Genomic DNA, 26661 nt, shown 5'->3' with positions numbered 1-26661 from the left:
CCAAGATAGGTCTTTAACCCTGTCACTGGAAAGATTAAGAAAACACATTTGACAGCTCTCACATATCACCTAAATCTATTTTATCTGGTCTTAGAAAAGGTAGATGGAGTTGCTGACCTCTGTTGGTTGCCTTAAAATAATTTCTATGAATTATTAAAAAAAAAAAAAAATCTGCACATTTGAAATATTCTTTCTGTTCTGAACTCGTATTACTCAAATGGTTTGATGGCAAAACTGCTCTGCAGACAGTTAGGGTGGACCCTTGAGTCCAGCTGCATGTTCTCTCTGTGGGACAGAATTTGTGAACATGCAACTATTGTGCTCTGTACTGAAGGGCAGCACTATGATGGCAGCTGCATCTGCAGTCATGATGTTTGCAAAACAGAACACTTGTGTGTGGATTTGGGAATAAGAAGCTTCAGAAATGTCTGTAGCAAGCATGTGTGCCAGCAGGATAACAGGTAGTGTCTCTTCATATATGCTGTATGTGCTGGTCTCAGTTCTTGTATCTGAAATAATGTAGCATTTCTTCTTTCTTCAGTATTTTCTCAACTCGCTTCTTTCTTCCCTACTAAGTAATTTAAAAATTATATTTGATAATTAACAAGGTACTTCCTATTTTCTAAGTTAAATAACAGTGATGTTTAATTCTTGTCTTCTAGGGCAGATTGGAAGGTCAAAAAATGTATTTGGAAATGGTTTTGACATATTTAACACTGGCAGTGTGTAGACTGGCAGGTTCTAAAAGTGATTGTGACCTGTATTTTGGGATATATACCAGGTATTCTGAGATCTTAGAATATAGTCAGTCATTTGTAGCTATTTTGTATTTTTCTTTGCAGAAGGTTCACTCATGTTAGCTACTGACCGTAGCTGCAGCATAACTCATACGCTGTGCTAATATTACATTGACAGTTTGTAATGGAGAATGGAATATTTTAAAGTGGCTACATCAAGATTTCATTCTCTCAAACAGCCTTAAATGGCGGGTTCAGAATTTACTTACACAAAATATAGACAAACTTACATTCTTCTACATAAAGTCTTAATATATATTCCAAAGAATATATAAGTTTACATTAAAAAAAAATCTGAGAAAGAAAACAAACAAACACACAAAAGGAGTGACTGCTATTAAATCAATCCTAATGTGGTTCCAGGCTTTATAGCAGAAGTGAGGGCTTTATTTTCAAGAAGCCAAAGACAGAAGTAATTCAAGCCAAGGAACTACCAAATGGCTCTTTTTCCTCAGGAGTCCCATGCTGTCTGACCGGGGCCAAATGTTCTCTGTGATATTTAGCAGTAATTGCAGCATAGGCACAACCATAAACAGCAGCTGCCAACATCATCAGACACACAATCCCACAGATAACTCCAGTTATTACTACAGTGGCGATTGCATGGCGCAAACTAACAGGCCTGGGCTTTGGTTTGGGTTCACAGTTGGAGCGGCTGTTCTCTCCGTATTCGTTGTGATGAGCGTGCTTCGGGGAACTTCTGTGCTCAAAGCTGTGGTGGTGGATGCTAGCCCGATGGACGTGAGCTGTCATTAGAGGGCATGCCCCAAACAGCTCATAGGGAACTTTGAGGAGGTCCTTTCCCTTCCTGATCCCTGGTGATGAGCAGATAATGCCATCACTTATTCCTCCTGGGGAAAAAAAAAAAAAAAAAACAACAAACCAAACCAAAACAAAAAAACACAAGAGAATTATCATCTTAAGATTTGGTAGTTTCTGAATTATCTTCATGTAAAATTAACAAAAACCTGAAGTAAGTTTATCGTCACCTTTGACTTTATACTTTTAAAGATTTATAATTATATCTTTAAGATCTTTTCCCAGTTAGATCAATGGGGAGATTACACTTTAACACTCATATAAAAGAGTATTTGCAAGAAGAAATTAATCAGAAATTGTTACCTATGATTTTGTGGATGTACAAGCAAAAAAACAGTGGTATAAAAATAAGAACTAAGTCACAGGTGAGAACAAAGAGGTATTGTTAACAGTAAATTCATTCCATCTGAATTCATACCACTACTTCTTTTTATAAAGAGAAATGGAAAAAAAATAGACTCAGTAAAGATTTCCCAACTGACTAAAATATTCCATGAAAAAGTCATCGTTCTGACATCATACGCTAACTGTAATGAGGCAAAGAAGAAAGTTCATGAGGTTGTATGTATACATAAGCAAATTTTTGAAGCAAGGCTGATGGTAAGAAAATATACAGAGATCTAAAGGAGTTAAGGTTAATCAGTCTGTTACCCTGCTCAAATGGTAAATTTCATGATTTTTTAGAGCCGGCTTCTGCTCTCTCCCAGAGAATGTTTTTAGTTTAACAGTAAGTGAAGTAGGAAGCCTCAGTCCTGGTAAACCATGCAATTGTTCCTCAGCATTTAGAAGCACATCAAGTGTAGCCTTCAGCTTTCTAATTAGGCCGTATATACGCCACAGCCTTAGGGGTGTAGTGTGTCTAAGAGGCAACAAGGCCAAAACCAATGTTTATTAATTTTAAAAATTTAACTAATCATATTAGCTGAATTTTATTCTTCAGCTCCATCCAGTATAATCCACCTTTCAGCTAAAGCCAGGCATAGAAATTTGCATCCTGAAAAGACTTTGTCTGTGAAACTAATGAACACAGATGGACCCAAACTGACATCAGGAGACTGCTCCACAAATACTGATGGAATTCCAGGACAGTTATGAGCAGAGCAGCTTGTCTCTTTGTCTTTAAGAGCCAAACCCAAAGCATGGTTCCAGACACCTCCAACGTGTTCATTTGAATGTAGTTATAGATAAAACTCCAGATCCTGCCACTGTGATCCTTTTATGGTTTTAACTAACTAAATGTGTGTGCGTGGAATAAAAGACTGGAGTCCCACCTGAACCGAAGCACTCTCTGTAGTTGGTTTTGAGTGTGCGTTAAATGGCAACTGCCTGAGCTGGATTCAGCTAAAAATACTGAAAACTGTCGGAGTTATATTGGACACAACAGACAATAGTTTTAAATGCAAACGAGGTTGAATCTCTAGCAAGATTTTTTTAGGACTTGCGAGAATTATCTGTAGAGCTACAGTACTATTTTGTTGCAAGTATAAAATATATGTAATGGGAAAGATCAATGTGCAATGTAACTGACTTTTCTTCATGTGACACACAAGTAATTTCAGGGAAATATAAATGTATAAGAGAACATAGTATTTGGGCTTCCTTTAAAAGGTGTTGCTAAAATGAATTTGTAAATTCTGTATCACTTCATTTAATTAATCTGTGCAATGTTCAGAAAGATGGTAGGGCATCAGTGAATTTGTAAACAATATTGGTTTTGGAAAGAAGTTACAATACTTATGCTGCTGGCAGAGTAATTAAGATAACCTGATGTGTTTATCTTGGATCATTACATTCTTCTGCACAAAGAAGTTGGAACCCCTGCTGAAATTTGTTGTAGGGAATAGTTCCAACATAATACAACTAAAGCCGTGGGATAATGTAATGTTTTACCAATCCAAAATATTAATAATTTTTAACCCTGAGAAGAGTTTAGTCTTTTGTCTTTTCTAAAAGCTTGCTTCTGGCAGTGGCTTTACCTCACCCAGAGACTATTCCTGTATTAATTGTGTCCCTGCATAGCCAGAGCGCTTTTCCAGCAGGCGTGTAGAGTTCTGATGCCTATCAGAAAACGGCGGTCCTTCAGTCACAGGCAACATGGACCATCTTCACATACGCTGTGTTGCAATGTGCTCCATGTCGCTGCCGTGTACAGGTAGGTAATCAGTAATTTGATCACATGCAAGAGTTCACATGCAATCACATTCTGAGTCTGAATATACCTCCTGGGTGAAATAAATTAATTTCTTTTAATACTTGATTCCTTTAGAATTAAATCATAATCTCTTTTCTACAACATAACACGTGAACATATTTAAAAGTCACAAAAAAATGTGACCAAAATATGAGGCTTCTTTTATTTATAAAATTCACTTTTCCCCATGTGATGGCATTATACATTTCTGGTAGGAAATTCTTCATGAATTTAGTACCTTTTCCGGTTAACAAATTAGGAAGCAATACTAGGCATGATTAAACTTGTACAAGGTGTAACATAAATTGTTAGGTAAAGTATTCTTAAAATATTAAAGAGCTACTAAGCAATAACTTATAGAGGAATTAGAATCCTAATTTACAGAAGGGTCAGAGTTGGAAGGGACCTCTGGAGATCATCTAGTCCAACCCCCAGCTAAAGCAGCTTCACCAGGAGCAGGTTGCACAGAGTTCTCTGAAGTTAAATCTGTGTTAGCATCTGTCTCAATGTTTACCCTTATACATCAGGTAAAAAGCTTTTAAACAGTAGGTTAGTTTCTAACAAAAATACATTGGCAGAATTAAAGCAAGTGTATGTGCACAAGTTTGCTTGTTTTATATATATATGTAGATATGGATAAATATATATCTATATATGTACATATGGATATATATGCATACACACATTACACATGTTTCCAGAATGTATCTGTACATACTATATGATTGTGTGTGTATTCTTTCTCTTTGTGCTAATATAAAGTTCCTCTGAGATTCTGGTTTGCCACCTGTATCTATGAAAGCACCTGTATTCTGATTTATGCATGAGAATACATTTCAGTGTGCTTATTTGAGGGGACCATCTAAGGTGTGGAGTAAATAGTTAAGCCATAGTAGTCAAGATTAGTTAGATGCTGGTTAAGTGTTCTCATGTGCACTGTATGTAATGAGACGAATTCCTTACCTCTGTATAAGAAGCTTTCCAGCCACAGTTTCAGGCCAAAGACATTACAATTACATTGCCAGGGATTATCTTTGAAAAGAACCACTTTCAAGTTTGGAAGTGACTCCAGCAGAACTCTTTCCATTTTCTGAAGTTTGTTATGCTTCACAGACAGCAATGTTATATTCCCTGTGCTGTTTCCAAAGGTCTCAGGCAAACGTATAATGCTATTGGATGACAAGTCCAGTTCTTTCAGGTGCGGGAGGAAACTGAAAGTCTTGTTTTCTATATAATGAATCAAATTTCTGGTTAGGTTTAGAACCTGTAGATATCTTAATTTTTGGAAAGCACCTGGTGCTAAACTTGAAAGAGAATTATTAGACAAGTCTAAGATTTTTAGCAACGGTGTTCCAGTGAATGCATTTTGGTTGATTCTCCAAATACGGTTATTCTGCAACTGTAGTATCTGAATTCCAGGAGGTAAGTGGGCAGGAATGTCAGTAAATCCTCTATTCTTGCAATCTGCAGTCTTTGAAGCTGTATAGCATAGGCATTTGTCAGGACATCCATGAACTCCACCTATTAACAGGATGACACTCATACCCAAAAGCCAGTTACCTGTATCACAAGCGGAAGATTTTAAATTAGTTTCAAATGTTTGTCTTTTGGCAATATACATGGGCAATGGATATACAGCTCTGTAATAAACGTTAATGTAGATGGCATAAAGAATTAAGTTCTCTTACAATTAGTCAATTACTGTATTGTACTCTTACAATGCAGAATGAAGTTAGCTCTTCCATGGCCTTAAAATGTACTTCCCATGGCTTTATCTTAAGTACAAATGGTTTTCAGGAGGATTTGTCATCAGCAAAGCAATGATGTTTGATGTGAATGCAACAAAGTTTCTAAAATCATTAAATTGGAATGTTTCTTTTTCTGTGGTAGTAACAACTTTGAGACATCTTGTGTCAGAAGAATTGCAAGTAGAACATTTTTTTGTGTGTGTGTTTTTACTAACTGTACTACCCAAAAAGAATTAAGTTAATGTGCAATTGAAAGAATAACAAGCCTCAAAGACATCAATATTGAAACAGTTAACAGTACTTCAACAATCTAGATTCTGTAAGTTTGTTCTTTAAAATATCTATCTTTATGCTTCTGCTTTAATTCCCTTATCTAAATGCCAGCTGTACTTCCCACAGATACAAGTTTCTACACAATCAGCAAGCATTTGTCAAGAAGGTGTTAAAAAGGTAAATGAGCTGACAAGAGTACATAGTAATATTTAGTATTTATAATTAACTTCTGCTCCCTGAGTTCAGGCCAGTTTTAACTGAAAAAAACTATAGTTTTTACCTTTCATATCCTGGTAATGATCTTCCTGTGAAAACAAGTTGCCACCTAAAGCTATATTCGTATGCTTAGCATGAAATTAAAACAAAATAATAATCAGATGATGTTGAATAACCAGATTTTCTTTGAGAGTTAGAATCATAAATCCTTTTGTAACATTGTTTTTGAGAGGCCTCAAATAATTTTTATTATTCACTATTTCAAAATGAAAAACATTCTAGCTAGTTACTATTTGAAACCTTTAGAAACTAAACGACGTACTGCTTATTGACTTACAGAGATTAAATATTAATTAGTAACAGGGAATACCATATTAAAGGAGTAACAGTGTATGATTATAACCAAATATGATGAATGTAAATGAAAGTTTTATTTTTAGACTACAGTTTGTCACAAATTACTCATTAATTTTTACTCCAAAATGAGGTTGTATTTATATTAAAATTATACATAATCTTCTGCAATATTGAATTCTACACTGTAGAATTCACTTGTAAGAATTCAGCATTCTTGCAAGCAAGGTAAGCAATACTTTCAGTTCATTATATTGTTCTGCAACAATTGGCTTCAGCAATTGAGACTCAGCTTCCAATGTGGAGTTAAAATAAATACTGCTTGGCAAGGAAATGCTTAGAGAACAGAAAGATACCATCATTAATCTGAAACTTCAATATCTTACCTTTCATTCTGCTTTGCTTATTCTTCATCTTGAAGAAGATTCAATCCAGGTTTTTGATGTAGAACAGTAACAAACACTGTTCTGATTCCCACGTCAAAACTGTAATGTGGTCATCTAGTTTCCTTTCTGTGGTTTGGGGGATATTTTTTTTTTCTTTGTTAGTTTTTTTGATAATCTTTGTCGTGTCTAGAACTGCAAGTATTTCTAGTGAGTTACTCCATCAGCCTTTGTTTTTTTTTCTCTAAAACAATCTCTCCTCTCTCCACCCCGTTCATTTATGATTCCCAGAGACTTACTGTGCCTCTTAATCAGTCAACAGGCCACGCAAAGAGGGTCTGTCAGCTCTAACTGGACAGCTGTAAAATACAAATAATGGCCTGATAGCCTTGCCTTTTCAATTTATTTAATCTGCCTCAAATGCAAGGCACAAAAATAAAGCTGCCTTTTAAAATCCACTACAGTTTCTGAATTCTGGTGGATTATTAGCTATGCTGTGTTAATTTTTGCAAGATCAGATGACTCTGAGCATGGATTCTGATTATCCTGGGCTGTGACCAGAGGCGGTGGAGTGCATAATATCACTACAAATGGGCAAGTGGGTTGATGACATGGTTTTGACAGTGCACTCATTTGCTCTTCTAAGCTTATTCATCTGACATGCATTAGTTGTACTGACAGGATTTTCTTGCATGGGAACACAGGACTGGTGGCTTCTTCCATAAAAATGACATACATACTGGTATGGTCACCAAGAACACTGAGCAAATTCATTTATTTTCAAAGATATTGGAAAGAAATGGCAGATTATATTAAAATTGTACTTCAAGAGTTCGTGTGGTGCCTTGCCTTGCCTCTTTGTTACTTCTTCAGTATAACTCATTCACACTGTACCCCCTACAATAATAAAAGGATGAATGACTTGTGACTATGACAGAACTCAAAGGTGTTTAAAGGAATGAGAGCTCTGGTATATAATAGAGTCTTTCAAGGCCATATGGTCACTCCATCTGTTATCTGTCCTATGGAGAGGGAAATTGTGCAATCAAAAGCTTTCACATCTGTTCTTGTATGTAATACAGCTTTCTTGGGTTCAGATTCTGCTTTTAGGTGCGTTTGAAAAGATCATACAAAGTTCACTTTCTAGGGCAAAATGTATGTACTGTAGGCAGTGCTGTGGAGGGAATCATAGAAAAGCGAGATCATGAGATCTAAACTGTTGTTGAAAGCAGGGTCTTACACGAGGTTATCCAAGGTCCTGTCAAGCTGAGAGCTGGATATCTTCAGCAAGAGAGATTCCATCACTTCTCTGGGCAACCTAGTCCAACGTGTAACTGCTCTCAGCATTAATAATTTTGTCTTGTATCCAGACAGAGTTTTTCTTGAAGTAACTTGTGCCTATCGCCCCTTGTTCTGTTTCCATGCATCCTTGTGAAGAAAGTAACCCCACTTTCTCCATAGCTACCTTTAGGTTACTGGCAGTCTGTGTTTAGACCTCTGCCACCCTCAGTCGCAGAAGAGCGCTGTGACTGTTAATATTGTATGCTTTGCTGAATTGTTTCCAACACCGGTCAAGATACCCAAAGGAATAGTGCTCTGTCCTTGCGGTAACTCATCCTTCGTATCAATGATAGCCCTTCTCATGACTTTTGATTATACTGCAGGAGGTACTAGCTATTATGTTATTGTTTTCTGGTATGATGAGACTTTTTCACACTTTTAAATTGTCTTTGGTATCTACAATTTTATTTGGGCTCATGAATTCAAAGGGTTTCTTTTTAAAGTAGCTTTTCCTTCTTAACTAATGTTTACTGACCAGGTGGGCTTACAGGCTACCACAGCAGTTTGTGCCATTTAACAGATGGCTTAAAGAATGTCTCTTAACTGCCTCTTTTATTTTAGGTAAGTCTTTGCTACTATAATTGTATTATTTTTAGCACACGCCATATGAAAGAGATGTTCATAGGACAAGGTCACTGAAAGTTAAGAGCTGTGGGAGGTTCAGTTCCAACAATGATGCAGAAGTTGTTTTATATACTCAGAATTGTGGTATGAGAAGTTATTGCTTTTTAAAAAATCTTCATGCTGAGTTCAGATTTGGAAACGTATGATTAAATCTGTCAATTCGCTTTTTGTGTAGATGAAGCTATTTTTTCTATGTATTGAGAACTCTGAATGCACATTTTTTTGTAAAAGTAAGTTTCCCCAACCTATAATCCATTTCCTATTCCCATTTATTAGTGATAATACTTTGGTTACAACAGAGAAGTCTGATGTGGTGAAAATTATAGTTGTCACACAGGTAGAGATTTGCCAGAAACTGAATAACCATGAAATCTACTCCTGACTTTTTGAACAGCCAGCAGGATTCTTTTCAGTTTTCTGATGTGGTGTAACTGTGTTATTGTGACTGCTTTAATTTTCTCGTGCCTTGTTGTAACAAGGTATGTTTCCATTGCAAATAACAAGACAGCCTAATGAACTAATGCCCTACCCCTGTTGGCTGGTGGGGGCAGTTCAGTGTTTGCCAGCAACCACTTTGCTGCAGCGGTTACTGCCATCTGCTTTAAAGGAGTAGTAAGTGTAAGGATAATTTGTTTTACAGAAGAGCATTATGTTAATTAAACTCTAGCAGAAAGGAAACAATTTAAATATTTCAAATATTTAAAGGCTACAGCATTTGGATTCCACTGCGTTGTATACTGAGTCCAGCCAAACGTGATTATATTAAAAAATGTTCTGAAGACCACAGCAGACAATTCCTATACATTGTCTTTATTAGATTTATTTTTCTTATGCTTTTGAGTGGGAAGGTATTCAAACTGTGACACTTACAGGGAAATGTCGTGTGCTTTCTCCTTACTAATGTGTGTCTCCAGACTGGTAAAACAGCTATGCTCTTGCTGAAAACCCCAAATGCAATTCTGAGCAATGCAGACTCCTCTTCATTTTAGTTCAGGACAAAAAATAATTCATTTTTGTTAGTGAAAAGGCCCATACCTCTGTTGTTAAAAGTCTCCCCCTTTAACTGGCCCTTGAAAAGGTATGGTACTGCATCATAGACAGAGACCTTCTCCTTCCCATCTATGAGTCTGAATGCTGTGAAAAGATGACAGGACAACAAAACCCTTGAATCCCTCATGCATTTTTGCCTACAAAGGCAGTCCTTGTACCCTGATTGCTCAGGACCCTCTCAGCTTTTGCCTGGCAGGGTACTAGGTTTTCAAAAGTTGACAAAAATTAGAGGAAAGCCTTGGTTCCTACATCTGCCTACCTTTCACAAGAGAAGTATAATCCAACAGATCACACCAAATCAGGCTTGAGGAAGATTTATAACTTACAAAGTTGGCCATATTTTCCAGAAAAGGTGGCTGCGTGGATTTCTTCAGACATCTTACAGCTTAGATAGGACAAGAGCAGAGTAATATCAGCTAGAGTTTAATAACATCAAATCTTTGCTATCACACAGCATAAGGAGACACCATGATAGCTAAAAAAGTTTTCATGTCTGTCTTTGGCAGTTGTTATGAATCATTTGGTGGTTTCCCTTTAAGGTGAGAATATTTGGTAAGTCTAGAAAAATGAGGAAACAGGCAGGCAGTTGTGATTTTGTACTTTGGATCACTGACTTTGAGGGGAAGAGCCCAGTTTTCTTCTTTTCAGTGGCTTGTTTTGCCTTAGATACATCTGGTACTTGTTTATACAATGCATAATTAATCTATGAAACACATTGTTGGAAGTAATCCTTGGGCCAAAAGATTAGTTGGATTCATATATAATCTAGAGCCACAGTTACCTTATAGAGAAAAAAAGATCATTTAGAAGGGATATAAACTTTCACTCTTAAGGGCTTTAATCAACCACTAATGACACGAGTTATAGAGAAAAATGTTTCCCTGTGGGCAGGGTTTTTTTCCCATAATTATTATTTATGGGAATTTTTACACCTTCCTTTGACACCTCTAGAAGAGGCCAGTGTATGAGATGTAATAGTGGACTAGATGGGCAGGAACATACTACATTCCAGGTGGAAATTTACAGTGGGGGAAGGGCTAGCTGGGCAGACTTACAGCTTGCTAGTTGCAGCAAGCAGTGCTCTGGTGAGGTGTGTGCTGCTGTGTCAGAGGGTATCATTCGGGGCTGCCTACCTGAGCATCTTCTTCATTTAGGTTAGAACTCTATTCATCCCCAGACCAATTTTCTGGTTTGGTCTGGAAAATTCTTATCCAGGTCTTTGCTGGTAAACCACAGACAACTGAGTCAGTCCTTCACAGTTTTTTTCAGCTTTTTTCTCCGCTAAAGTGATGCAAGAATTTCAGTCTGTTCAGGTGGATCAGTCAGCAATATGTTGCGGTATTATAATGCTAATATAATATATTATAATAAGCTAATATATATAAGAGTTGGTTTGGCTTGTACTCCTTTTCCCATGACTTAATGAGCAGAAATATATGAAGGTGAGAAGGGGTTGCTTGGAAAATGCTCAAGCATCAGCTTCACAGTATGCTTTGGTAGGTACAAAATTTATTACAAGGGGTGCGAGGTCTTCAGAATGAGAAGCACAGGGAATAGGGATGTGGGGCTGCTTTACCTTAATTGTAAATTAGATGAAGTTGCAGCAAGGGGCAGATTATGTGTCAGCAGAATTCCATCACAAATAGCAGCAGGAGGGCAGGGGATGCAGATTCGATTTTCAGTCATTCCCTGATTAATGACAACTACCTGTTACACATGCTGGGCATCCATAGATAAAATGTATCTCCAGTATGATTAGAGTTAATTAATGAATTCATTTTGCCATTATCATAAATAGAAAAAAATATTGCTTGACATAAAGCTAACACAAATGAAAGGAATAAAAACAGGAGCTAGAAAAATGCATGTAAAAACAAGGACAGGTGTACACTTTGTTTTATCTTGACATTTTAGATGTCTCTTGTCTGCTCTTAAACATGTTAAAATTGAGATCACTCACTGTCATTCTAGATAACTTATTCATTCTACACCAAAGGCAAAGTTTTTACTTAGTGTTTTTGTTTTCTTATTTTTCTATTTAATAGGAATTTCTGTTCAGGCTCGTAGCTCACCCTGAAGTCAAAGTTAAGAACTATACATATTTCCTGTGCATTCTGAATGGTTAATTTACTAGGCCAGTTCTTGTAAGAATTGGATGGATTTTTCTTGAACAACTTCCTGTAAAAGGGATTTGAAATGTTCTCAGTGTATGAAGAAAGATTTTAAAGTGCAGTAAATTTTTCTTAAGCTGCTGCTTACCAGTTTTGCTACAAAATAGAACTTGTACTTCATTAAGTCCTGATGTGTTTTTAAGGCAAATTGCAATACTTAAAACTCACTTGTTGGGAACTGCTGGATTTATGGGCTGAAAATGTCTCCTCTTCTCTTTGCCCCAGTAGTCACCTGAACACGACAGCTTGCAGAAGCAGGGATGACATTTGCTGCAGCAAAAAGTTAAACAATTAAACTTCTGTGATTCTTGCGACACTTTCTAATTAGCCGTGGGAAATCTTTTCATTAATTTAAGCAAAGTACTAAGTAGCCTGACATTAAAATTATGCTGTAAACAATTACATGTTTTTCCTGCATTTAAATGCCAACATATACTTAAGTATTCTGTTAAGTACTCAATACACGGATCAGGATCCGTGTGCTCACTAGCTTTGTATTCAAGCTTTGATGGAGTATTTCCCTTTGATGGAGTTTCTCTATATCAGAAAAGCTTGAAGCCTGTAACTCCTGAACGAATCTTAATTGTCTTGCAGCAGGTAAAGTATGATGTACCATCTGCCAACTAGATTATAATGCACATGATAACAGACTATAAACCTTTTCAATACTGGTATGTAGCAGTTATAACTAGCAGACCTCTAAATATGATAGATGAAAAGAAAGAACCTGGAACATCAGTGTTCATTGCTTATGGGACTGTTTCACAAGTGGAGTAAGGGTATTGTAAACTTTTTCCATATGACTCCATTGAACAAGAATGAGCCAGATACCTATACTTGCTGCTGATGTTCTTCATTTGAACAGCAGACAAGTTTTACAAGGCAGTGCACAGCTTGCTGCTTTTCTTGTTTCTTTGTTCTCTCTGGATTTCTGTGTCTTCTCTACTGCTTTAACTGCTACAGCAGCAGGCACCAAAAGTCCTCTGTATATAACAACATCCTAGAGATCACATGGCATGCTGTTATCCATTTTTGTTGTTTTCTTCTTCCCTCTCTTATTTTTAACCTGTAAGCAAGTTTTAAATGCCAAGTATGTTTTTAAAAATGTCTTTTTCTCCACAAAATGTTTTGAATTAAGTGACAGGGTAAGTCAGGTATATAGATAGACTTCTCATCACCCAACTTCAGCTAGTTGTTTTCAGACATGATAAATCCTTGGGAAACTTAGCTAGTATAAAGGATAATGATGTTTCTGTTCAGAATTTATAAAATAGGTCATTTTAAAGGCCTTTGTAAAATGGGTCTTTTTTTCTTAAAAAAAAAAAAAAACCACCCAAAAAAAACCTCTTTCAGAGGGCATTTTATTAATGAGAATTACAATACTGGAAAATCTGGTCTAGATTAGCAAAGAAGAGTAACAGTGTATCCAAATGGAACTGGTTGGATAATTAAATTCCTTTAATAGGTACTGAAATTTAAACCTCTTGATCCCTCTGACGTAAGCGTAACTCTTAAAAGTCATGGAACTTGATTCTAAAAGTGTAATGTGGGAGAGAAATATTGGGATGATGATTAAGGATTTCAGATACCCTGGGAGGAAATTTATTTAGGAGTAAAACAATAGGCATTTTAAAAAAGGGGGGAGGGGGGGGGAGAAGGAAAAAAAAAAAAACCCAAACCAACAGCCACCCCCAAAGCTGTAGCTATGGAATATAAACTTTAATAAAGCCCTGTTTATATTCGTGTGCAGTTTATAGCAGCAATAATGAAGCAATTTAACTGGGAAAACCTAATGGCAAGTAAAGGACATTGAAGATCAAAATCTTTAGGAAATATCGTGTTTTCACTATTATTATATTCTTTTTCACCTGTTCATTATTATCTTACCTGTTTTGACTGTTTGTTCTTCTCTATGTCTCTTTTGGTTTCCTATTTTCATGCTGAGAATCGCAAAAGGCCTTCAGACTATTGTTTCTTTTCTCAGTGATAGAATGGGTTTTTTTCAATATTGATTCCAATTTATGTAGCACCTTCAGTGTATATTATTTGCCTTTTCAAGACTTAGTAACAAGGAAAATTGCTTGCTGAGATTGAATACAACTGTTAGACAGCATGGCAGCCATTTGGTATGAGCCTCGTGCTAAGTAGGAAGGAAAATGTTTTAGTAAGATTGGCATAAATGATGATGTTCTGACAGTTGTAATGCCAAACTATACCTACTTTTCCTTTGTACTAACCAAAGTTATCTACACGCTTTTAACTGTGGTTTCTGTTTTACCATCCCCTAAGATGCTGAAGGATGAACTTTCTGGGTCAAGCACATGCATTAGTTGGGAGGATAACAAATTTGTAACAGTTGGAATGCCTGTGGGCAAGTATAAAGAAAAAATACTGTATAAAAGTAGACTATTAACCCTAAAGTCCAGGCGACAATTAAATGTAGATATCTTTTTGTCTTCAGTGTTTGTATGTACTTCTGCTTCATCACAACTAAGTGATGCTAAAGTATACAGGTAATATGTATTATCATTTAATCCCTTTTTATCCAAAGTGACTTTTATTTCAATACTCTTTATTTAGGTATGATCTCAGAAGTTCCCGACCCAGTTGATCTTCCTCTGTCCATAAGGCTATAGCTGTCTTGGTCAAAAAGGGTGTATTTTAGTTGTCTTTATTTCCGTTTATTCCCTTCTGGAGTGTTATTTTGGAACATAATGGCAGGGCTGACCTTGGTTACTTATGTTTTGACTGCAACTTTTTATCCTTTTCCCTTTTCAAAATGACAGCACATTGCTCAGTGTCCATTTTCTCTCCAGCTCTGTGTTTCAACAGAGTTAGGATAGATGGGTTCAAAGAACAGTACTACTGGCTTCTCTGTTTCTTAAAGTTCTCATTGCAAGAAGTAGGCTAACTGCTTTTAGAAGCTGAAGTTATGCATCCTGTGCCTAGTTTAGTGAACTAATAATTTCCATACCTCTGTTTTTCAGTGTCAGTAAGATAGGTTTTCATTAGTTATGCTACAGGCTTCCTTTCTATAAACCCTTTAGAAAGAAGAAAGAGCAATGAGCCCTCTCTGTAATTTGTAGTTCATGATGACTTGGAGATGTCATGTTCCAAACATAGGCACTAAGGGAACATTTGTATTGCGTGCAACTGAAAGAGCTGTAATACAGGCTTTTCCTCGGCAACTAAACCTTTTGTTTACATCACTATATGCCGTCAGCTGTTCATACTTTTACATATGGTTGCTTTCTTAGCTTTGGAGTTAAGGGATACCTATTTTAGAAGAGCAGTTCTGCAGACTTTCTTAAATTGAAAATGTGAAAGCAGTTTTGAGAAAGAAGTAGACACCAATTTAGCTGAAGGAGTTGCATAATGCCCGACTGTATTTTTTCTGAATGGAACTTGTCTGAACTCAGCCATGCACAACGTTTCTGTTGCATCATACTACCGTGCAGATTTATAACGCTAAATTTATCTCCAGTCTTCGCTGAAGTGTTACAGTAGTTTTGCTAAAGTGTGTCTTGCAGCTTTAAATATTGCTAATTAAGACTTTAGGCTTGGTTCTTCTCCTACAATCTAAGGGAAATCTTTCATTGAACTCAGCAGAGGTAAGATGAAGTGTAATGCTTCCCATTCCATCAACACACCATTAGAAATGCAAGTGTGAGTATGGTGCAATCTTTCTGTTTTTCTGAATAAGAATAGTATGAAAAGGTGAACAAAACTGACCACTCATATTCAAAACTTTTTGGACATTTATTGACAGGTGATTGCACCTGTCAGACCTAGGTTTCTGATGGTTCTTGTGAGGCTAAACATGTGGGAAAAAACCCCACTTCTGATAGAGAATAGCTGTTTGATTGTTATTGCTATTAATGTAATATCTTCAAGATTGATAATCAGGGTAAATTAGGATGAAAAAATAATTGTGTTGGATAAAAGCAAATCTTTCAATCAATGTGCTGCTTCTCCACTGAAGGTAAGAGACAACAAAAGAAAAGACTCAAGCAGGCAATGTTAACCTTTTGAAGGAAAACATTTATTAGTGGACTTCCTTAATTTCTAACAGTGTTGAGAACAAAGGTGTAAAAAATTGTAATTTAAAGTCATTATGTTCTGAAAAAAAAATATTTGTTGTGTCATGTCTTTTTTCAGACCTTTAAGATTCAGACTTTCAAGTCTTTCTCTGGAGCCACAAATAAGAAACCACTTGCTTTTGATTGTGGTCACCTTCTATTACAGTTAGCATACACCCACCGTGTAACTTTAGAAAGTATACTCTTTCGGAGAATTAAAAATTGCTACAGGCTATTGCTGCTATTTGTAGTTGTAGACTGAAAACTGATGAGGATATGCTTTGAAAAGATTCTTATTTTCTAACTTTTTTTAAAGAAGTAGGGCCAGTATTTTTTGGAAGAATGGTCCTTTGCTTCTGGGTAAAAGGTTTCCCATTCTCTCTTATAGTTTTAAAGGTCAAATCCTGCCATGTTTCTCTCACCTAAGATTGCTTCATGCAAGTTGGCATGCCTGGTCTCCAGATTGCACCCTAATCTATAACATATGATTGTAAGAATACTTAATTATTACCGCTTTCATTCATAAAATTCAAATCACTTTTTATAGAATGTGAAGCATCCTTCCTGCTATTTCACAAACAGGGAAATGGAGCACAAAAAATGAAGACTATTTGGTCACAGTTGCACAACAGGCAAACAGCAGAGCAAGGAGCAGACCCTAAGCCTTCTAACTCCAGTTCAGGGCTTTAGCTGCTGGACCACCCTGTCTTCATAGGCTGATGTTCTCTGATGGAAGTTTCACAGAAATCTAGATGTCATGGGATAATGTCCTTATATATGATGACTAACACAAGACCAATGTTGTCATTTAATAAAAGAGATCATTTTATAGATATAAGGCCAGTTAACACATTTTAAGCAATGGCAATGCTGATATTTCCTGTTTTTCAGAGATTAAGATGGGCTAAATGATGGAGGGTTTCCCATGGTGAAAGTACTGCTGTAAATATTTCTTCTGGTAATGTAATTAGGAAGTATTGGCTCCAGTTAATGTAACTTAAACAAAACATGTTGTCCTCGGCAAACTTGTTAAACAGGCATAGCCCTGTCTAAAAAGCAAACAGGGGCATATAGTGTTTCCATGGAAACTCAGTTAAAATGCTGATTTGTGGATATAATCATAATCAGTACCACAATCTAATCTGATTGAATTAAATGAAAAGGAGCCTTAGTTCTGAAGTAAGCACAGTACAAAACTATCTCTACAAATGCAGAAGTCATAGTCTTCCATCCTTGATACATGCCTTAACAGCTATAAAAATATGGCCTTTGGAAGGCTAATGTTCCTTGGAAGTCAGTAATATCTTTGCCTTTATATGAGAACAGAATTTCTGAAAATTCTTGCCAAAAGTCCTTTTCTGAGTGGAGATTTGAAGATTTTTTGCATTCTCCAGAGCTCCATTCTGGAAGGTGCTAAGTATGCTTATCATATGCTGGGCATCCCTTAACTCTCACAGACTTCATGGAGCACTAGCAGTGCTCAACACTTCAGGCAGAAGCCCCAGGTGAATTTGTACCTATCTTGCAATTTAGTAGAAATAGAAGCTACTTACTATGATAAATCCTTAGTTTAATGGAATATCAAAGCTTCCTTTCAGCAAACCTTCCTGATTTATTTCAAAGCTACTCCGTTAAAGAGGATTACAGTTGGTATCCATGACATTGATTTCCCTCAAAAATTATTAATTTATACTTCTAAATATGCTTTACTGCTGTATTGACAGTTGAATCCTACTAATTATTAGGATATAAATCGTAATATACCACTTGTTGAAGCATCTGGATAATGATTTATGTGATGCAAGTATAGTCCGTTTGTATTTCTATTGTGGAAATCATTTCAGCACTTACACTATTTCCAGCAGTTAATAACTCACGCAGAGAGGCTCACTTATGATTATAACTTGGCACACAGATCTCAGGCAAAAATGACATTTTATTAAGGATTTTTAAAAATCTGTCAGTGCCTTTTAATTTTATCAGTCTCAACATTTTTTAAAAAAGCTTGCTTTGCTGTTTTCTTGGAGCATCCCTTCAAAACATTTATTAATTATGTATTTGGCCATACATTAGTCAATAGATTGTTCTTTGTATTTTGTGGCATTAAGGAGGTCATTTCAACTTGTCTAATGAAGCAAATAAGCTCTTGGCTAATTTTCAGCAGTATGAAGACCTCTCTCAATTCATGAATATTCACAAGATCCAGACCTAAGCAAACATTTCTGCTGGAGAGTATGTAGACTTATGTAGCAATTCTGAAGATGTCAATTTGTTATTTTTCCTGAAATGTGACAAGTAGACAAGTCAGATAGAAAGCTGTCATTCTACCGCTCAGTGCCTGACCTGCTGGATGCACATTAGCTATTTTCCAATTTATACACTTGAACTTCTTCAGGTTAGATAAAGCAAAAGATAAATTATTTCCCCCAATATAGTTTATTCTGAATAGGCATAATTAAAATTTCTTGCCAGGGTTACGAAATGGTGATGATAAGCTGTTCTCATGAAATAAAGTTAAGTAAATGTGAAAGTGTTCAGATTATGGCCAGTGTTAATCCATGGTTTCAGAAAGTGAGTAAACTTTTCAAGTGAGATCTTTATATGTAATATAGTGAACACATATTGAAAGATGATGCTTCTTTTCTTTTACCAGATACCAAGTAGGAGAATATGAAAAAGAAGAAAACATATTTCAGTATACTGGCAAAACTTTCATTGTTATTAATCTGAGATTACTTTCTGTTCCTGACATGGTTTAAGTCTCTAGTTCAGGGTATTCCAAGAATGTTAGCTTATAGCTCAAATACCAGCTCCTATTTTTGTTGAGCAAATAGGCAGCTGTGTTTTCTTCTACACAGAGATTCAATAAAAATGCATTTTTGATCCAAAAATGAAAAAAAAAGGCAAACAAAGCTGCTTTCGCAGCTAATACTTTTCATGGAAAAGTATAATTTCTGTATCTATTGCTATTACTATGTTTTAACCTTATTCAGTACTAGATGGAAACGTAAATCAGAAAGGCTGCAAATCTGCCACTGCTATTTTCTTTGTGTTTGCAACTACAGAATACTATGGAACTACTCAAGTCTGTTTCAAACACTTAAAAATGTGCATACTGAGTCTTTTGGGCACATACATTTTTTTATACCCTTCTAAAACTATAGGTTACCACTATGTGGTTAAACAGCAAAGAATGGTTAAATAAAGTAGAGATCTTAGAAAAACAAAACCATGAAAGCTATTCTGGAACATTACAGGAAATATTTGACTTATAAAACATCCAGTAGGTATGGTATTGAAAAGTTGGAGAGTTGTATTCATGATGACCTATTTCTGATGTATTATTTGACTTCAAACAACATATTTTTAGTAACTCAAAGTAATTTGCTAATCAAAGTATAGCACAAACAGTTTGATGAGAATGACACTATTATTATAACTCAATAAGAGATCCAAGGCTTATTTTCAAATGCTGTGATTTAATAAAATGTTGGTGTTTTCTCACTCGGTGTTCTAAGTCTGGTTTTGACGAATGAGATTTCATATATTCACAGGCCTTGTATGCAGCAAGTGCCGTGATGATAACCGGATAGAGCAAGCAGCTGGTAGTCAGCGTGTTCTGGAGACAGGAAGAGTTGAATTCTCCAAGTCTTTCCCCTCCATGCTAAGACTGACAGCAGTAGAACCTACATGTCTTGGCTTCTAGGTCAATGGTAGGATATAAAGCATTGAGCTGACATGGGAGAAACTGGACAGAGACATCATGAGCTCGTTTTGCAGTGGATGCCGTAACACTTATCTTTAATGTCTTATCCAAAGTATTCTGTCCATAGCAGTAGGACAACTTGCAGCCGTTCTGATGTGATAGGATTTCTGTTTGGGAGGTATAAACGCTTTAGGAAATAAGAGCAATAGAACTTTTTCCCATTTCTGAAATCAGCCTTTCTCACAATGCTGAGATATGTAGATACAGCCTTTTTTTTTTTGTTTTTTTTTTTTCAACACGATTAGGTAGTAGCCAGCGTCAAGTCTGAAAAAAAGAACATACTATCAAAGTTTGAACATATGTGTTTCAGTTACAAGTGGAAGCAGAAAGCCTGACATCTCCTAAGAGAATCTGGTCACAGTCTTCAGGAGTCTGGGTCAGTATCCTAATTTCTGGGTGTTCGTCTGAACTTTGAGCCTCTTAGGGTTCATTAATTGCAAACTTGAAACCACAGCCTTTTTTTTGGCTGAGATGTGAAAGGTATACTGGCTAAGCTACTCTAAACTAGGACCTCAGCTGTAAGAAGTAAAGCTTTTTTGAGAACTTGACAAGTCATGGATCCTCCCTTAAGATTTACAAATGTGCTTACAAATATATGCTGTTCTTACTTTTTGTTTCAGTCATGGGATGTTCTTCAATATTGCCAAAAAAAAAAAAAAAAAAAAAAAGAGCTAGAAAACCCTATAAAACTAAAAATTGGTTAGGGACTTATTAAAATACCATCACTGCTTCATTATTTTAGTGTCACTGTGGTCAGATTTCAGTCTTCACGTGCTTCCTGTACCATCAGAATTCGTCAGAGTAGTGGCCATGCAGGGAGATGTTGGAAGAAAGCTGAAAGCTCATAGGAACTCCTTATAAAAATTCTGCCACCAGCACAGTTTTCTTTAGGATGGGGCTTGCCTTCTCTCTCCATGCTACTGAAGCATTCCTGAGGCTAATAAAAATACTATCCAACCCACTCTTTCTCCTATTCTCCGCTCCTTTCCTTTCCAGCTGTCAGTAGGTGTCAGGTATTTTCTAAAAGTCACGGGGAGGATACTGCAGACACCAGACAGGGCTTAACCGTGCCCCGCTTCATCCCCTTCAAATTGTGCAGTCTAAACCACTATTTTATACTATCAATGTACTCCTTGTGTTTCTCAGGAAAAAGGTATATATCTTTCCAGCAAAGTGCACTTAGTGTAATTTTGCATGCCAAGTGGTTATCTCCCTCCAGGCTTATGGGAGGTTTCTTTTTCTTGGGGTTTTTTTGTGGGTCTTTTTTGTAATTACAAATGTATTCCCAAGTAGCTCCCTTGGGCTGTGCTCCTGGTACACAAAGTTTATCACAGGGTAAATGAGGAGGTTTCTGTGGGAAACCTTTGTTAGAGTGTTGGCAGCACATCAGCTACTATCCTGTAGTTTGAAATACAGCATAACTGTCTGAAAGATAATTTACAGATAACCTGTTTCCCTCCAAGCTCCTCGGTGAAGCCTCCTGAAAAGGCAATGGACTTTCAGTCAACAGTATCTATATTTTTTTATGCTTTCACTCAATTTATATCCTTTTTGTGTTTCCTCCTGCTCCTGCTGCTACTTCATTAGTCCTCCAGAAGGAAGATACATGTCAGGGAGTCAAAGGGAGTCTGGTTTATGATGATGTTCACAGACTGCCCTCTGCAATTCAGTTTGTCAGGGGTTGGCTGCAAACCAAGCCCTTCAACTATCCCCGGTGGTTTGAGTTTGGATGAACTTCGGCCTCCCAGCAATCATCATCCTGCTCCCCTTTCAGCCTGGCCTCACATCAAGTTCCCAATATCTCCTCCCTTTCTGCTTGAACTTGGCCTCCAGGAAATACCAGTTGCCACTGCCTTCCCTGTATCTTGGGAGTTTCCAGCCAGACAACTACTTCCACCACTAATTGTAAAAATATTCTGGAAGAAAATAGCAGGTTTGGTGTCCGTGATTAAAGAAGCAGAACTTCAGCTTTCCTCTGTCCATTTAAGAATTCACTCATTTACATGTTGCATCCTGATAGCTCTAATGAAGGAAGTTATTCTTTGTCTTGCTAAATTCTGATGACATATCATGACATATGAGAACTATCTTTTATAACAAACTGATAATTATATAGGACTTACAAGTGTATGTACAGTCATTCCACTTATTTGATGAGAAAAAGATAAAGGTAAGATACCAGTAATAATGCAGGATTTTTTTCTTGAATATTGTTTAGAATCTAAAACTGTGATAATTTGCACTTTGAAATTCTTTTGTACTTTACATAGTACCTAGATTGATAAAAGACTTTGTTTTGGATAAATCAATCTGTAAATGTTAGTAAGGCAGTAGCTCAAATTTAGGTGGAAAAGGTAAGTGCAAATTTACATGGATTTTAAATTCATTTAATATTAAAACAATTGTAAAATATCAAAATCTTCTAAGGGTACTTAAATATGCAATAGACACGTTGTGGGGTTAGGCAAGAAGGTTTCATGTCAGTGAAGCTACCAGAAAAGTTGTAAAGAACATTAGAAATCTTCACCAAGTTAAATAAAAAAAATTAAAAACAAAAGAACAAAACAACACATTGCAGAGGACAGTTTGTGAATAATAGTAGTATCTTATCCAAATGCATAACTGATATCATATTTTTGCTGGGGTGGGAACTATGCTTTATTATAAGAAAACCACAAGAAAGTGCACAGCTACTCAGCAGTTTGGCCTGCCTTTTCGTCAGTGTTACTCTTTTATCACAGACTACTTACACCAGTTCGTTATGAAGATGGCTGGTATCACCACCAAGTATTGAGGTTGCCCAACACTTCCAATTACAAGCTCGTGTTTTCAGCATATTAAAAATTAGCTGAACTTAAACTGTTAGGCTAATTTTCTTTTGGTGTTGGGTGTCTGAATCAAGTTCCGACATTCTGGATAGTAAAACTAACATTTTTTGTATGTTAAAACAAAATTCTGGGGAACTTCTGTTTGAAGAGAGGAACTGAAGAAAATGGGCTGGGGTGAGAAGAAGAAGGTATGGGTAGAATTGAAAAGGTCAGAGATCAAGAAGGAAACTGAATGAGGTGTGAAGTTTGGAAGGGTGAAACTGCATTTTACTGTGCGAGTAAATTGAAACTGGGATTATAAGTAGTCTGGGAAGTGCACATTTGATGAATCCTCATTCGTACTTTTTATATATCCTGCATGTGATGAAAGAATGACTATCACTGGGAATACAGCTATGTTGGATGATACTGGAGCATAAGTATATTACTGTAAGAGAGTGCCTTTTGGAATACCTCTAATTTATTAGCTAAGACTTCTTGGAATTGAAGGGGAAAAAAACTGTACATTTTCTTTGTAATTACAGTACATAGCACGTGTTTTACAAGTATTTTTAATGGCATCATCTTTGGTGGTAGGAGTCTTCCATTAATCTCTACTAAAGGTACTTTTTGACATGGTGTTTATTTCTCAATATTATGTGTTGGGGTGTAATAATGTCTCATTCTTTGGCTGAGCTAAAAACATTTTGAACTGAAAAAGATTTAGAGTATAAACAAAAGAAGTGCAATCAACTTTTAAAAAGAGGTTAAAAGTGTTCTGGAATATTTCACGTCTAGTTATTAGATATTTTAAAAGATAGTAATAAGAGGTAATATGAGTAGGCATAAAGAAGGGAATCTTAAGGAGCCTTAGCTTAATACACAAAGGCGATATAGATTAAAAAAAAAATCTGCTGCAGATCTGTTTCTAAGATTTCTTGCTTGGAAGCCAAGTTAAACCTCATTTAAGATAACTCCATCAGAACTAAGAGGCCCAAATGTTCTCAAAATGTTGACCATCTTTTATGTAAAAGAAAGAATCTTAGTCCATACTGTGTTCTGTGGGAAAAAGGAATGGAGACCTTAAAATATTTTTCTAACCTTGGTGATCTAGTGCTTTTATATAGTGTAACATTCTATAGATATTTCGCAGAATGGAAAACCCTTTAGCTTTTACTACTTTTTCCTTAATTATGTATTTGAAATCCCTCTGCCAAGTTTATAGGGAGATTCAGCTCCTCTCTTGCCTGAAATAAATCAGCCTAATCTATTTTCCTCTCTTATTTTAAATAAGAGATTATTCTTTTTACTTAGAGACTAAGAGCTCTTGTAATTCTGCGCACAGAAGTGATTTGTTGGGGAAGCCTTTACTTATCTTTCTGTCCATTTGCTTAATCATGGAGATCTTGCAATGAATACAAGCAGTCCTGATCTATTCTGAGTAATTATTTGTTTTCCTTCGTGTTTCCTTGATAATAAGCAGCCCTGAGCTCTGTAGCGTTGAGCATTTCCCAGTACTACTATCCTGAAAACATCCCAGTAAATTTGTGAAACATTACCCTTAGCCATGAAATCAATACATCAGGAAAGTACTTATTTAACAATAATTATCACTGAGCCAAGAATTTAAATTTGTAATTCTCAACCATCTGTTATTTCATAGGATATGCACTACAGAATAGCAGCCACTTCACTAGACAAAGGAAAGAAATCTCAGGGAATTAGTAACTGTTTTCCATAGGCAGCGTTAGAGGTATGTATGGGAATCACCAAAGTAAATTTGTTAATATGGTTGGAAAAAAAAATAAATTGGATTTGCAACGTTCATTTGAAATGATGATACATTTTGTGTTACGTGGAGGAAAAAGCTTGAATACCCCTCCATCAGCTCGCGTTAGCTGATCTCTTGCATACCCCTAGCTGCAGCCAGCCCTTCCCGCTGGCATTCCAAAGGAAAGGCAGCAGTGAAGACAAAACCTTTCCCCCTCATCCTTACTCATTTTTTCCTGGCTGAAGAAAGGTAATTTGTATCCCTTGGCCATTTTGACTGAACCAAGCCTACAAATGTTAAAGAATACTTTATACTTTAAAATGTATATATCATGTTAGGATCAATTATAGTTTTTGTTGTTTGTGTTTTGTTTTTTAATTAGAATTCTGGATGTTATCTGCATACCTTGCTGAACAATATTTAAAAAATTTCAGTGCAATTACACCTTTTTTTTTTTTTCTTTTTTTTCCCCTTCTTTAACCTCTGTGGTAGCTGCTATACCTAGGAGGCTAAGCAAGGAATTGGTGACATGTGAGAGGTAATTCTGAAGTTTCCCTTTTCCCCCACATACAGCCAGTCTGTAAAACATACATTTAAATGTAAAGTAGCTTGGAGCACAGATATTTCTTTCTGAAGTTCTGAAATGCTGGAGGACTAAGGATTGCTCAGATGAATGTGTTGGCTCTAAAACCTTTTGAAGTACATTTGAATAGTTCTTAAGGCATTAAATGACCCAACCAAGTAATATCCTGTGCTAGTTGCAATGTTCTCAAAAAGCTCAGGGAAAAAAAGCCTGTAAAAATGCTTTAGTATCACCTCTGGTTGAAAAGAAAATTATTTTCCCATACATTAACACTGTTAATGCTTCTGAATGGAGACACATTCAAATAATTATTAGCTGAAGTGTAGGACACATTCATAATTGTCATTTATTACATATTACATACGATATAGAATATTTAGAAGTTACTCATTCAGTGACAGAGAAGTTCCTATCTGGAATTGCGCAAAGGAATAAAATGTAAAGTAACTAACATGATGAGATCAGAATCTCTTATTAAGATGCATCTCTTCAACAAAAAGGTCTATTGCTGCTTTCACCATGCCACGTTTGTGGGAACTCTGTGTTGGTACATATCAGAGAACCATTTAGGTTTGAAAAGACCCTTGAGATCCTCAAGTCCAACCATAGATTTCATCCAGTCACCATGTAGCACTTCATTATTTAATACCAAGTAAGAGGATTACGACACTCTAATTGAGGAAATACTTCACAAGGGAAATACGTAATCTGTTGTGTATTATGCTTAAAGTGTTGCCTCATAACATTGTATTACCTTGGCCAGAGCAGACTGTTTTAAGGCACATTTCTGTTTTACCTCCTTCAATGGTATTATACCTCAAAAATTAGTGATACAGACCTTTTAGAAGTTAGGTAGAGAAATAAACTGAATCTTTTATAAAAAAATTCAGATCAACTAAATTGATAATGCCTGGGCCTTCCATTTCTATACAAACTACACCACTGCTGAAATCCTGGGAACCTGCTCAAGTGGGAACAAGCCCAGTGTTTCTCACTATCTTTTAATTTCTTTCACAGTCTGTCCGAGAAGACATCAAAACTAATAGAACTAATGCTATATAAAAAAAGGCCTGTAGCTGCCTGCCTCCTCTCATCTTCCTGAAGAGGGATGCTCTATGTTTCATAAAAATTAGCCCCAGTATTTCAGTTGTCTTTGTGTTACACCATTCTGTTGTGCAACCCATTAGAACATGCACATGGAATCTTTTACAGATGAGCTTTGTCATAATTATCTTGTTACTGTTTCAGATTCTCTCCCATGGTAAGTAATTTATACTGGACACTAGAAACCCTTCAGTACATGCTCATATTTAAGGAAGATTATAGGCTGTATATTTAACACTTGTCTACAAAACATTTACACTTAAATCATAGAATCGTAACACAATTTAGATTGGGAGGGATCTCCTGAGGTTGTCTAGTCCATCCTCCTGCCAAATTTGTATATACATTCAACTACATTATGAGGGAACAGAGTTTTAATTGTTCCTTGTTGTTTATTATACTTTCATTAATAGTTTACAAGAAAAAATGTTTAATCAAAAGTTGCTTTGCCAGGCATTTTAAAATTTGCCAGACACAGCAGATCAAATAATATCTAAATTATAGAGACTTGTTACTGACACGTAATGGAATATTTTGTATTTTAGCATCACTGTTATTGATCTGTACTGGTATTTTGTAGTTTA

At 36.2% G+C, this 26661-nt stretch overlaps 2 protein-coding genes across 6 annotated transcripts in view; one reads left to right on the top strand and one right to left on the bottom strand.

Annotated features, from left to right (window-relative positions):
* CACNA2D3 (calcium voltage-gated channel auxiliary subunit alpha2delta 3) overlaps positions 1–26661 on the top strand; it is a 468514-nt gene that overhangs the window by 390263 nt on the left and 51590 nt on the right. The window lies entirely within an intron of this gene.
* LRTM1 (leucine rich repeats and transmembrane domains 1) lies at positions 920–7354 on the bottom strand. Its single transcript, XM_040592382.1, has 3 exons — positions 6785–7354; positions 4771–5367; positions 920–1648 (listed from the first exon to the last, which is right to left on the bottom strand). Exons 1-3 carry the CDS (start codon positions 6810–6812, stop codon positions 1215–1217), a joined length of 1059 nt encoding a protein of 352 aa, XP_040448316.1. The 5' UTR covers positions 6813–7354; the 3' UTR covers positions 920–1214.

The sequence above is a fragment of the Falco naumanni genome, chromosome 4 (genome assembly GCF_017639655.2).
Source record: "Falco naumanni isolate bFalNau1 chromosome 4, bFalNau1.pat, whole genome shotgun sequence".
Taxonomy (NCBI): domain Eukaryota; kingdom Metazoa; phylum Chordata; class Aves; order Falconiformes; family Falconidae; genus Falco; species Falco naumanni.
Note: the sequence above shows the minus strand (reverse complement) of the source record. Positions and strands in the feature narration are given on the sequence as shown.

Excerpts from the sequence above, each read along its gene's own strand:
- LRTM1 (XM_040592382.1), bottom strand. The coding sequence starts at position 6,812 with ATGAAGAATAAGCAAAGCAGAATGAAAG. Across the intron at positions 5,368-6,784 it reads TAAGCAAAGCAGAATGAAAG|GTAACTGGCTTTTGGGTATG; the intron begins GTAAGATATTGA and ends CTTGTGATACAG. Across the intron at positions 1,649-4,770 it reads GGAAAGCTTCTTATACAGAG|GAGGAATAAGTGATGGCATT; the intron begins GTAAGGAATTCG and ends TTTTTTCCCCAG.